Source organism: Bubalus kerabau, chromosome 1 (assembly GCF_029407905.1).
Source record: "Bubalus kerabau isolate K-KA32 ecotype Philippines breed swamp buffalo chromosome 1, PCC_UOA_SB_1v2, whole genome shotgun sequence".
In the NCBI taxonomy this organism is placed as follows: domain Eukaryota; kingdom Metazoa; phylum Chordata; class Mammalia; order Artiodactyla; family Bovidae; genus Bubalus; species Bubalus kerabau.
In genome coordinates, this window is record NC_073624.1 from 181,409,546 (window position 1) to 181,423,518 (window position 13,973).

The 13,973-nt window shown below is 51.3% G+C and overlaps 1 protein-coding gene across 1 annotated transcript; it reads left to right on the forward strand.

Moving 5' to 3' along the window:
• The first annotated feature begins 7,697 nt into the window (after positions 1 to 7,697).
• On the forward strand, positions 7,698 to 10,523 carry RTBDN (retbindin). The gene is made up of 4 exons (XM_055566563.1): positions 7,698 to 7,935; positions 8,473 to 8,539; positions 9,288 to 9,384; positions 10,115 to 10,523. Exons 1-4 carry the CDS (start codon positions 7,767 to 7,769, stop codon positions 10,340 to 10,342), a joined length of 561 nt encoding a protein of 186 aa, XP_055422538.1. The 5' UTR covers positions 7,698 to 7,766; the 3' UTR covers positions 10,343 to 10,523.
• The last annotated feature ends 3,450 nt before the right edge of the window (positions 10,524 to 13,973 follow it).

Below are 13,973 nucleotides of genomic sequence, written 5' to 3' on the forward strand. Positions count from 1 at the left end.
CCTGCTGCTTTTCCGGGGCAGGGGCAAATCTTTCTGGAAGGCAAAGGAGCAAAAGGATAGAGGTCAGCGAGGACCAACAGCCACTGCCCAAAAGCCCTGTCAGCCCCTTGGAGGGATAGAAGTCGGGTGGGACAAGTCCTTCATCAGCATCGTCACCAGCGCCTCGGCCTTGGGTTGAGGGATGGGGTCCTGGGCAAAAAGTGCCAGGGTGATTCCTCTCCTGACCCCGAGAGACCAGCACAGGAGCCCCATATAGGACTCCTGAGTTAGCGTCTCAATGTGTGTTTTTTGCAAATGAAACAGGAGTCGTTATCTGAAAAACATTTCTTGAGCACCTACTGTATGGCTGACCCTGGTGCTAGGCACTGGGGACACAGCAGTACATGAGACAAATAAAAATTTCCGCCCTTTTGGGACCAGTATTTAAAGGAGAGAAGCAGACAACATTAATGTAGAAGTGAATTAAATAATTTTAGACAGAAATAAATGTTATGAATAAAATTAAGCAAGGTGGAATTTCCCTGGTGTTCCAGTGGCTAAGACTCCACCCTCCCAAAGCAGGGGGACCAGGTTTGATCCCTGGCCAGAGAGAACTAGATCCCATGTTCCACAACTAAGACCCGGTGCAGCCAAATAAAATAATTTTTATTTTATTTTTTTAGTTAAGCAAGGTGATGTGATGGGAAATGGCTAGGAGGGGAACATGAGGGCTAGAGGGCTGCTCTGTAGAGGCGACTTTTAAGTTGGTTGCTGAAAAATAAGTCAGTCATGGGAGGATCTGTGGAGAGAGCATTCCAAGTAGAGGCAGTTGAAAAGCCCTGGAGGCCGGAATAAACTTGGCATGCTCAAGCAGGAAAGGTTGAATGACTGGATGAATGAATGAATAAGCCCTCCACATCTCAGTAGCTCTACCCCACTCTCAACCAGATTCACAGAATTGGGGTGGGGGTCATTAGCGGGGCTCAAAACTGAGGTCTGAAATGGAAATCAGGGGACTTCCCTGGTGGTCATGTGGTTAAGGCTCCAGGCTTCCACTGCAGGGGATGCGGGTTTAATCCCTGGTCGGGGAACTAAGATCCCACATGCCATGTGGTGGACCAAAAAAAAGGGAGGGGGGAATCGGGTGATGGCTGGGTAGTCTTTTCAGTAATGGCAGTGATAAACATGATAACCATGGGTAGGTTTTAGTTCTGTCCACATTAGAAGACGTTTGCATTCTGTTTGTCAAGCACACAGGAAGCCACCACTGGGACCAGAAATTAGAGATCTGGACCCTTTTCTGAGAGCACTGAAGAACAGAAGGGAGAAGCAACATCGTCTTCCAGCCAGTTCTGTGTCCACAGGCTAAGGTGAATAGAAGGGACTGGGTAGGGCTGCAAGTAGAAAGATTCAGATGAGGGTTTCAAAACCTCTTTAGTGGGGACTCCAGCCAGTCATCTGCCTGGTGGCACAGACAGTAAAGAATCTGCCCACAGTGTGGGAGACCTGGTTTCGATCCCTGGGTCGGGAAGATCCCCTGGAGAAGGGCACAGCAACCCACTCCAGTATTCCTGCCTGGAGAATCCCATGGACAGAGGAGCCTGGCAGGCTCCATAGGGTCGCAAAGAGTCAGACGCAACTGAAGCCCACCAACCAGGGAGAATTGAGGAATGTTCTAGGATCTTTCTAGGATCTCTGATATTAGAAAGTCCTGAGTTCGAATCCCAGCTTTACCACTTAAAACCTTGGCAAATGACCTTCCAATAGTTCATGCCTTCTAGAGGATTCTGCAGATGATGCAGGTGCCTAACACCTTAGTAGGCTGTCTAGCACACATAGTAATTGCTCAGTAAATATTAGATCAGAGGAACATTGTGGATGTATATGCTGCATGGCAGAAGATGAGCCAGAGGGACCTTGCAGTCCCAAGTACAGAGGACAGATGGATGGTTGGGGTCAAAGGGCACACTGTCCAGATTGGTAGCTCTGCCATCCCGAGCCAGGGGTGACCAAAAATCTGTACCAGATTTTCCTTCTGTCTTTGCAGAATTAGCTTGAATGAGCCGCCCCTTGGACCAGCCTTGCCAGGCGACTGCAATGGCCCAGTCAAAACCAAGATCTGGATTTTCTGGCCATGGAGTCCGGTACTCAAAACTCAGAAACACTGTGGCCTATGAGGCTGAGCCCCAGGGCTCTAGGCGCTCTAAGTGCTACCCAGAAAAGTTTTCGACTCTAGCCCCATCTGCTAAGCATCCCTAAACATTTTAGCATCGAGGAAAGGGAAAATGTGGAGAGGCAGAGGATTTGGACCTTGGTGTCAGTGTAAATAGAGGCCACTTCCATCGCCAGTTACAAAACTGCTTTGCCCAGAGGATTCTGCATCTCCTTGGGATTAAAAGGAGGGCCCTGCGGACAGGGCATTTGAACTTAGATTGCTATAGGATCCGAATTCACACGCGGGAAACTTGGGCGCTCTACAGTTGTGGGACAGCTCCTAAGGGGTTGCACCAATGTGTGAGAGTGTAGTCAGGCTGCAAAGTGGTTAACCGTGCCAGAAGGGAGGAGGTTGGGGCAGGATCTCGGCGGAGTAGCTCGTCCAAGACAAGCTTTGGGAAGGATAGGTGGGTGAATGGGAGGCTCCTGGGATAGGGGCGTGGTCTTGCGGGGAGAACGAAATCCCGCGTGGCACTGAGCCAATGGGAGCCGGCGCCGACCCAGGGGGCGGGAAACCCTAGGAAGGCTCCTCCCCTTTCCCCCTTTATTCCAGGACCCGACGGCGCGGACCCTATCTGGCTACTTCAGTACTTGTTCGGTCTTCGCGGCATCTCCCTTCCTTTTATTAGAACCCATTCTCCTAACCCAACCCAGGGATAAGAAGGGAATCAGAGGAAGACCTGAAAAGTCCATCTGGGCTGTGGTTAAAACCCAGGACTGGTTCCAGCATCATCCAGACGCCTGAGAAGTCCTTACCTTCTGAAATGGCCCCTTCCAAAAATGGAAGAGGGCCCTGGATGAGGGTTTGAATTCTCTTCTCATCCCAAGCTCCAGGCTAGGAATGCAGCCTGAGACTGGGCGCATTCTAGGCTTTACATAAACTCCTCCAGATTACGTAGCTTGGGGCTGTGCATCAAGGAGACTCAGAAGAACCAGATGCCAAGCAGGCCTTAGGGTGAAGTTTTGATCAATTTTCCCTCTGGAGTTAGTTTGGAGGCAACACCGAACCCCCATATTAACCCTTAAAAGTGTATGCTGCGGACCAAATAGAACCCTTCTCAACTTCAGAATCCCCACCCATCTAGGAGGTGGGAGTTCCCCACACTCCACAGCAAACCTCAGTATCCCACTCCGTGTAGTGGACCCACATTTCCTGCGCCTGCGCAGCCTGGAGACCAACATCTTCTAAGGCTGCAAGGAGCTAAAAATCGCTCCCGCCCACCCACAAGCTGGGCTGGACTTGAGGATCGCGGAGTGGGGGCGGGGGTAGGGTAGTGTTGTAGTGAAGAGGGGTGGAATGAAGGGTGAGGAGGAAGACTGTCTAGATCCCTGTCCAATTAGGGCAGTAGGAAGAATCTCGGTGGCCAAGCAGGTGCGTGGAGGTCGTAGGGGGTCCCCATGACTCAGAAAGGGTAATGAGGGGCGAGGCTGCAACACAAACATGTTTACCGCTGCTGCGGCACCTGCAGCCCCGGGGGGCGCGAGCCCTGGGGCAATAACTTTGCCCTGCACCCCTCACCCCGAGCCTGGCCGAGCACCAGGGCAAAGATCTCAATCCCAGCCCCCTATCTCCTCTGAAGGGTCAGGCGCCCCTGGGCTATCCTCGAGGGGGAGCGCTAGGCTGCATGCCCCTCCGTTAGATCCCTGGGTTCCAGGGCAGAGCCTGAGGGGCGGGGTCCCTAGCGCGGCGGGACGCGCGGCCACCGTGTTCCCCCCGGGTAGCTTCCCGAGGCCGTGGGAGGGGGTGCCTGGGCCCACCCCGGCGTTAAGTTCTCCCGCCTCCTGCCGGGCTCCGCCCCAGGGTGCCGACCCCTTCCCATCCACCCGGGGCCGCCGCATACCTGCAGCCTCCGGCGACGAATCAGGCCGGAATCGTCCATGGCGGCGGCGGCAGCGGCTTCGGCCCCCGGGAGGGAGGTGGGAGGCGGCGGCAGCGGCGGGAGGAGGGAGGCGGGAGGGAGTGAGAAGCCGCGGGGACCGCGGCGGCGGTGGCTGGGGCGGGGGGGTGGGGGGGGAACCGGAGGGAGGTGGCGGGGGCGGAGCAAAGTGGGGCGGACCCAGCACCGTCACTGCGTCTAGGAGCCCGATCCCGGCCTTGTCCGAGGCTGCCCGCGCTGGGGGAAAGGGGGTAAGCGTGGGGGAGGAGCCTCCAGATGCCCCCAGTGAAGTCAAGCTACCGTGAGACCCCCGTAAGGAAAGACGTGCCAGGAGAGAGACGTGCTCGTGGGTAGGCGCCCAAAGCAAGAAACACCCCAAGGGAGACAAGCTCACTAAGATACATTCCCTATGCAGACAACTCCCTCCCCGCAGTGATCCCCTCAGAGAGACATTCCCACGGGGAGGTAGTCCCCGCAGGGAGGTCCTCTCCAATCAGGAACTCCTTTCACCCTGACAATCATTTCTGAAACAGATGGTCTCTGAGAGGTGACACTTCCTTTCAAAAGCCCACCCTCCAAAGAGAGACATTTCCGTAGAGAAGGATCCGCGCCAAGTTATTTCACTTGGGGAGCCTGGTGAGGGTACCCTCAATGAAAGACCCCATAAAAGCCATAGTCTCTGTGAGAAATTGCCCCCATCCACGAGACTTCATATCCCAAGGAGAGTCTCTTACAGAGTGTATCTGCACTGAGGAGACCTGTCCTCATAGGAGATCCCCCCTCAGAAAAACACTTACAGACATATACGAACCCCCTTCCCAAGCAGAGACTCCTCGGGGAACCCTGCTGCCCCCTCCCCCAGCGATCCCCTCCCTCATCGTTAGGATTAAGAAGCCAGGCTAGGCTGGGCTGTATTTATAGGAACGATTAGCTGGTAGATGGGGAGAGGGGGCAGCGGGAGCGATTTTCACCACTCCCCCGCAGTGTTACTACTGCTGAGGCCAAGCCAACAATGCTTCCCAGAGTTGGAGTGGAAGCCCCCACCCCAACGTTGACATTGGGGGGGCATGGCGGGGTGGCGACTTCCCAAGGGTCTCAGCCCATAACTTTCTCGAAGGCCCTGAAGGGCGCGGTCACTGGGCCGAAGCGACCTCTGACAGTCAAAGTGAGCCACTTCGAAGTCTACTTCTTGGTGTTCCCCAGGCGCTTTTCTACTCATCTCTGCGCCTTTGCCTGAGTTGTCTTGATCTGTTTCTCTCTGTCTCTGTCGGCATGTTTGTGTTGCCATCTCGCCGAGTCTGTTCCTCGCACTTCTCTGTCCAAGGTCGGGACGTTTCTCTTGCCCTCGATTCAGCCTGCAGCCTGGGAACTCTCCGTGGTGCTGATCTGAAGCACTTCTGTCCGTCGTGCTGAAATATGAGCGCAGGGTTGGGGGCGAAGGTCAGGGGAAAGGAAGGGTTATCGGGAGTCACAGCCTAGAAAATGGACAGATATGACCCACGAACACCCTGGACTACCCCAAGATGGAGTGGTGAGGGCTAGGTGCACTGGATACTGGTTGCTGAAGCCAACAGCGTGTACCCATGCAGCAGTCAGGAGACAGTGCCTCTTGATTCATTTATTCAACAGGTATTGAGCACCTACTGTGTGCAAAGAAGTGGTTTGGATTTTGGGAGTACATCCGTAAAAGAGACAGACAATAACTCTGCACTAGTCTGAGACGAGAGGGAGAGAGATTGTGGTAGTGGTCATTGGTCACAAAAACACATGCACACTCTACGAGCATAGGCACACACACACACACACACACACACACACACACACACTGCAAACTTACATATGAACATAAACATACAAACGCATGCTCAACAAACAGACTCACATACACCTATTAACACATTCTGGAAACACTCCTTAAAACATACATTCTGCAAATACACACACATACAAACACATACGAAGCAAACACAGAAACACATATACACACAAACTGACATTCTGCAAACATACATCCAAACACATACTTAGAAAACACAGACATACACACACTCAGCAATGCAGGCACACACAACACATACAAACACCAGCATATGCAGGCATACACACAACCATAATCCAAACTAAGGGAAGCTCAGCTGCATGCAAAATACAGTATGCAAAATACAGACACATTATCCTCCCAGTACAAAACATGGACACACATACACACACTCATGCACTCACTGGAAGGTTGTTTTTCTTTCTTTCTTTTAGTTTTAGTTTATTTTGGAGGGCTGTTTTACTTATTGGACACTGCCACTAAACTGTCAGCTTTACGAGGATTGAGATTTTCATGTCTTAGTCAAAACATTGCATCCCCAGAAGCTGGTATACCATAAGTGCTCAATAAATGTTTGTTGAATGAATTGAGGGAATGTTTGCAGGGGACAAAAATTCACAGAAACTTCAGAGGGGGCGTGTACACACACATTTTAGAGGGAGACACACACCGTCTCCACACATGGTACCTCCTTATTCACTCATTGTCAACATTCATAGTCAACAACTTTTATCCACCGAACTATACACAGTATTTCTGCAGGATACCTACCCTCATCCTACATCCCTCTCCCTAGCATTTATTATCTGACTCTTACTCAACTGGACACACTAGGCTTGGAACATTTACAGACCTCCTTACCCAGATTTTGAACATACACACACACACATATGCACACAAATCCAAGAGATTTGCATAAACATACCCTCACACAACAAACACATATAAACCCTCAGTACATACACACACACACACAAACACACCCTCATCCAAAACACACACACTCTTCACACATACAGAATTTAAGTCACAAGCTCTACATAAAGACAAACACAAGGATATGTACACACCAGCCCCTGATCCTTTGGTCTTTGGTCACCTGGAGCAGAGGGAGGGGTTAGGGAAAACCACTCCCCTGCATCAAACCACGCCCCTTTCAGCTGTCGTTGTTTCTGGATTTGAGCCTGAGGTGTCTCAGCAGCGGCCTAGACTGCAGTTCGACTAACAGGTGAGAGGTGGCCAGAAGTGGCCAGAAGAAGAAGAGAGGGGGAAAGAATTGCCTTGACTTCACAGACCCCCAGTTTCCCCTGCCCTGGGGACTTTGGATCCCAGGGGCAGAACCCGAGTCCTGCCACTGTCAAGGTTGGCTCCAAAGGTCTAGCCCTGGGTGTCAGTTCCTAAGCCGATTGTAGGCCGAGAGAGAGAAGGTGACCATGAAAGGGGCCAGCAGGGATCAAGCGGGAAGGAGGGAGGAGACTGGGCAGAGGACAGGATGGAATTACTGGACAGAAGAGGGGACTGGAAAATCCGGGAGGTCCCCTTAGAGGATGGAGGAGGTTGCCTGGGGTCCTGTAGTGTGGGAGATTGTTTCAGGGGAGGGAGATGGGGAACCATGGTCAAACAGAAGTGAGGTCACTTGCACCTAAGGGATGGACGGGACATGAGCCCCCCATGGGGGGCTCCTGGGTCAGAGGCAGGCCTTGGTGGCCCCGGGGGAATTGAGAGTGTTTGGCTATTGCTTCCTCATCAGCTGCCCATTCTTTTGTCTGCCTGGTGTTGTCTACTGGCTATGCATCAGGACAGTGCCACCCTGAGCTACCAGAAAGGGACAACTGAACCTCACCCTGCATCCCAGCTACCTCTCATCTCAGGAGGACATGGCCTGCAGGGGTCGCACTCGACCCAGGGCCTTGGCCTGGGCCCTGCAACTGACCCTGGCATGGATGCTGTTGGGGGCTTGTGGAGGGAGCCACCCACTCCCAGCTAGATCACAGAGACACTATAGGCTGGCGACCAATCTGGGCACAGACCAACTGCACCTGGAAGGTAAGCATTCCAGATTATGCCTAAACTCTAACATCTAGAAACCTCAACTCAACCACAACAATGCCAGACTTTCCTTACCAGAGGGATTTAGGGTGACTGAAGGAGGCACCTGGGTCTAGTGGTGATTAAAGAGCACAAATTGCCTAGGTTCAAATCACAACTGCCTCTTCATAGCTGTGTGACCCTGAGCGAGTCACTCAACCTTTCTGAGCCTCATATGGACCATTAAGAAAGGAGGAGAAATAACAGATCTACCTCATAGGGCTGCTGTAAAGGAGTATATGTAACCATATGAGAACTTACATCGCTGCCAGGAATGTAATAAATGACAAGTTGATTTTGATTTGTGGTTATTACTAATTGAAGCTACATTTACATCCCAAGCGAAGTGTCTTTAATTTTTATGTTTGGGAGGACTTACATAATTAGGGTTTCCCAGTTCAAAGGGACCCCAAGCCTTGGTTCCTCAGCTCTACCTGAGGACACAAGACTGGAACTCACTGGAGTCCCTTTCTCTGTGGCCCTCTTTCCCCTCAGAGATGAACCCACCAGAGGCATCGGACTCTGGGCTCCTCCCAGTGCGCTGTGGGGAGCTGAGCCCCAGGTGAGTACACCCACCTCGGGCGTGTCTCTGGGTTCTTTGCTCCAGTTGCCCCAACTAGGGGCCAAAGCCCTTGAGCATCCTGACCTATCCGTCCTGTCTCTCTCGATGTCCAGGTGCGAATCCTTCCTGGTACACCTCCAGGCTGCCCTTCGCAGTCGTTTCCACCTGGTGCTCTTGGGGGTACGCCAGACGCAGCCGCTCTGCTCTGAGCTCTGCGATGCCTGGTAGGAGAGGCGGTGTCTGAGGGGCGTGGCCTATAGTTTGGGCGAGGCCAAACGAGGGATCTGCCCCTTGATCCTCCGGGCACCTGAAGGGGCGTGGCCTGAGTCCCAAGCCTCCAAATCTAAAGGACGAGGCATTGTGTTTAGAGGTTAGGTAGAAAGCGGCAGAGCTTGTAGAAACCCTGGCTCCTATGATTGGCAGTACGGCGGAGTAGCCTTCCGTGGAGCAGGCTTTTTTTTTTTTTTTTTTTTAAGGGTAGGGTCTCTTGATTGAGAAGAGGAGCTAAAAGGGTGGGACTGGCCTGGAACAGATAGCCTGAGGCCGGCAAGAATGAGTTCTCAAGTGACAGAGTCCTGGGTAAATGCAGAGAATATGGGGCGGGTTGAAATGTAGGAATGGTTTTTGTAGGAGCGTGGTTCTAAGAGGCGGGGCCTGGATCTGGTAAGGGACATATGGGGCAAAGCCTTGGAGAGCAGGAATCCCACTAGCCTTTCTCCACCTTCTTCTCTACACACACCATTCCCAGGTTTGCCACTTGCGAAAGTGATGTCATCTGCAGCCCGACTTGGCTCTCACTCCTAGAAAAGAGGGGCTGCGAGCCTGGCTGCACTACTTACAGGCAGGTGAGCATGGGGCAGAGGAACCAGGGAAGAGACTGACACCTACCTTTACTGTGTCCAGGGTTAACACGTCTAGGTCCCAGAGTCTGGACTGGCAGGCATGGCACACCGAAACCCCCCACTCCCACCCTTTCCCCTTCCACAGCCCAATCTCCATAGCAGGATATATCTATAGCATTCCTAAGGTCCACTAAGTACAGATTTGCCCTCTCCCTAACCTCTGCTTATCTTGTGGCTCAGATGGTAAAGAATCTGCCTGTCAATATCGGATACCTGGGTTCGATCCCTGGGTTGGGAAGATCCCCTGAAGAAGGGAATGGCAACCCACTCTAGTATTCTTGCCTGGAGTATTCCATGAGATAGAGGAGCCTGGCAGATTACAGTCCGAGGGGTCGCAAAGAGTCGGACACGACTGAGCGACTAACACACACACACACACACACACACACACACAAAGGATGGTCTCTGCTCTAGGCCCATCCACCGTCCAGGGGAAGGCCCAGAAATCGCCTTCCCCAAGGCCTCAGTCTTAATCTGGTTCTCCCCCCGACAGGGCCCCCTGAGACCCCCGTAAGAGCTCGCCCTCCCCATGGCCTCACCCCCACTATGGTCCTGCCCCCTAGACTCCCGGGAGGACCCAGAAGTGAGAATAGCCTGCCCTAAGATCTCGCCACAGCCCCCTGGGTCTCTGGACTCCACCCACTCAGGTCCTGAGTCCACTCCTTCGCCCCAGACTTTTGCAGACGGAGAGGAGCTTTGCCGCTCGCTTCTGGGCGACGCGCTACCAGTGGCGGATCCCGGCTCTGGTCACTGTCTCAACATTTCCGTCTCGATGTTGCCGCGTCCCAGACGTGCACGATGGGCCCGGGGAACCATTTTCCGGCGCTCCCGCCGCTCTCGCACGGGGATCCTGGACTCCGCGAGCAGCGGGAGTGGCAGTGGAAGTGGCAGCGGCCCCTAGGGGGCGCCCGGCCCTAAATGGAAAATACGCTTCCTCTCCACCCCCGACCTCGCCCTTCAAGACAGGCAGCATCCCACCCTTGTCCCTCTCTGCCTTCTAGTTTCCAGAGTTCCATCCTTCCTCCCTAGGTCCCCAAAGATTCGCCCCTCCCCAGATTATTTGAGAAATAACCCAAGTGTATTAATAGTTCATTTTCCCCCTCTACCGCCTAAATAAACTTTCCAGTTAGAGCACGTGATGTGGCTGCTTCTTGGGGGAAATGGGTGGAAAGGATAGTTGCCAGAAAGCGTCTCTTGAATCCTCAGGTCCTGAAGTTAGAGCGACTGATTCGTGCGAGCATGTAAATGAGGGCTGGTCTATACCCTAGAGCATCTCACAGCTTGGAATATTCGGATGCCAGAAATGGGGAGGGGTCCAGAAGGACTGACAAGAAGACGTGTGCTCGCCCACAGGGTGCCACCAGTCCCACCAAGCTTCTTGATTTGTACAGACCTCCAGACACCCTTTTATGGCATTCACCTCTGATTAAGAAGCCCAAGAGGTGTCTTCTTTCCTTCCTCCATTTCTCCCAAATGCCATTCCTGGGGACTTCTCTGGTGGTCCAGTGGTTAAGACTCTGAGCTTCCATTGCAGGGGGTCCACCCCTGGTCCGGAAACTAAGATCTTGCACGCTTCGAGGTTCAGCCAAAATAAATGCAATTCCTGGACCTAAAGCAAAGGGCTGGGCTCAAGACTCAGGATTTGGGTTGTAAGCATTAGTCTTTAATTCTCCTCCTATCCACAGGAGAGATAGTTTTCTCACCTGGAAAATAGGGGCAATATCCCTTTTGTTGCTGTTCAGGCACCAGGATCCTGTTCAGTTGCACCCGACGCTTTTCGACCCTGTGGACTGTAGGTTGCCAGGCTCCACGGTTCTATCTCCCAGAGTTTGCTCAGATTCATGTCCATGGAGTTAGTGATGCTATGTAACCATCTCATCCTCTGCCGCCCCCTTCTCCTTTTGTCTTGTCTTTCCCAGTATCAGCGTCTTTTCCACTGAGTCTTTGCATCAGGTGAACAAAGTATTGGAGCTTCAGTGTCAGTTCTTCCAATGAATATTCAGGGTTGATTTCCTTTAGGATTGATATCCCTTTAGGATATCTCTTTTACTTGTGTTCAATAGCACAGATTGGTGGATGCCTCATGTGTCCAGGCACTGTGCTAAGATATATCAGGCCCATTCCTTGCCCTCAAGGAAGATGAAATAGCATAAGAAGCAAAGTATCCTACTGAGAGAGTAGCAGATTAGCATCTTTCAGATGCCAGAGACAAATTCAGTTCAAAGTGCCTTTAGGGACTTCCCTGGCCATCCAGTGGTTAAGACTCTGCACCTCCACTGCATTGAAGGCACGGATTTGATCCGATTGGGGAACTAAGATCCTGAGGCACGGCCAAAAACAAAACAAAAATCAAAGCCTTTAGTCAAGACAGTGTTAAGTTTCAGGAATGGCTGTATCTGGGTTCTTAAATGATGTTAGGAATCTGTGTTGTTTTTTTTTTTTTTTTTTTTTCTCTTGGCTGTCCTCTGAGACAGGATCTCCTCACATTAGCAAAGATGGACCAGCAACTCCATGATTTTAGTAAAAAAAAAAATGGGCCTATTTCTCTGTAAAACCAACAAAGGTTCCAGGGCTGGCTCTCATTGGTCCAATCTCCTCATAAGCCCATCACTAAAGTCAATAATTGTGTCAGGAGAGATGCTGTGCTCTCATTGGCCTGACCTAGGTTTTGTTTGTACCTAAAGTCCATGGTGAGATGAGTTCCATCTGGGCCACATGAACTGATGGATGGGGAAGTGGTTGCCTCCCCCCAAAAGAAATTTATGGGCTGGAACCAGGAGAAGGGGAAAGAGTGCTGGTCAGGGAGTATATTGACCACAGAGAATGGTGGCTATGACCTTGACTCTGTAGTATATCCACCTGGGTTCAAACCTCAGTTCTACCATTTACTCATTCTGTAACTTTGGGCTATTGAGCATTATTTATGAGCCTCAGTTTCTTCATTTGTAAAATGGGGATCGTAATTGTTCCTCTAATAGGGTTACTGGGAGAACTGAATGAGTTAATACAAGTTGTTATGGTATGCAATGCTGTGTAACAAATAACTCCAAACTTAGTGGTGTAAAACAACTATTATTATCTTTCATGGTTCTGGACTTTCCCTGGGCTCAGCTGGGTGGCTCTCTATTCAACTTCAGATCGTGGATGGGACTGGAATCACATTCACACATCTGGTGGTTGGTACTGACCCTTGCCTTGAACCTTAGCTGGGGCTGTTAGCCAGAATAACTACACACGGTCCATCCCAGTGGCTTGGGCTTCCTCATAACAAGCCATTGGGTTCTACAGGTATGTGTCCCAAGAAAGAGAGTCATGTGGAATGTGGAAGTTGTCTCACTTTTGATTAGCAAGTTGTAGAAGTCAGTGTTGGAATTCCCTGGCTGTCCAGTGGTTAGGACTTGGCACTTTTACTGCCAGGGCCTGGGTTTGACCCCTGGCCAGGGAACTAAGATCCCAGAAGCCATGCAGTGTGGCAAAAAAAAAAAAAAAAAAAAAAAAAAAAGTCACACAGTGTCACCTCTGCTTTCTATTCACTGAGTCACTAAAGACAGCTCTTATTTAAAAGGGAGGTGTTCTACACGCCTAATGGTAGGGATGTTAAATAAAATGCTTAGAAAACGCCTGGCATGTCATTAACACTCAATAAATGTAGACATCATCCATAATCACTGTTGTTGCTGATGTTTTATATATAATGCTATTGTGACAAAGAAAAGAAACAGGCATTTAAGGAAGAGGAATGAGGTATCCCTTTGAAGGAATGCCAGCCAGGCCATGGGGAAGAGCATTTCAAGGAGGCCTGAGGGTTTCAGGTTCTGGGAACTCTCAGCTGCTCAGAAAGCCTGGAACAGAGCATGGATGTTGGGGTCAGAACATGGAAGGCCCCAAATGCTAGGCAAAGGCACTTGGACCAGTTAATGAGGGGTGTGAGAGTCACAGAAGGTTTAAGTGGGGGTGTGTGTGTGGGGGGGATGATCCATCCAACTGACACTCTTGCAGGCCACCAGCAAGCAAGCCAGGGGGAGGGTGAGATTGGAGGACCTTAGGACAGGAACTGAAAAGTGGGCAGAAGGGGATGAATGAGAGGGAATCAGAGGAAAAACCCACAAGGCTGTACTAAGGAGTGTGGGAACGACCATCTGAAACTTTCAAGAACCAAATGTTGTTGTCAACTTCAGTTTAAATAAAACCTTGGGGATCTTAGGCAGGTCTGATGTGGGAACCTGAACTCCACATTTCTTTTTTTTTTTCTCCACTCACACATTTATTCTTTATTTTCCACCCAATTCCATCTTCTTTGTGATTCTCCTGGTTCTCTATCACGGTCTTAGGAAGGTTGCCTCAGTTCCAAACAGCTGGACTCCACATTTATAACTGCCCGGTGAACTTGATGCTGCTGGCCTTCCTCGTGGGACACAAGCTTCTCAAATTATGGTGCATGGGCTCTAGAGCTCACGGACTTCAGTTGTGATGCAAGGGTCTTAGTTGCGGCATGTGGGATCTTAGTTCCCGTGACCAGGGATCAAACCCAA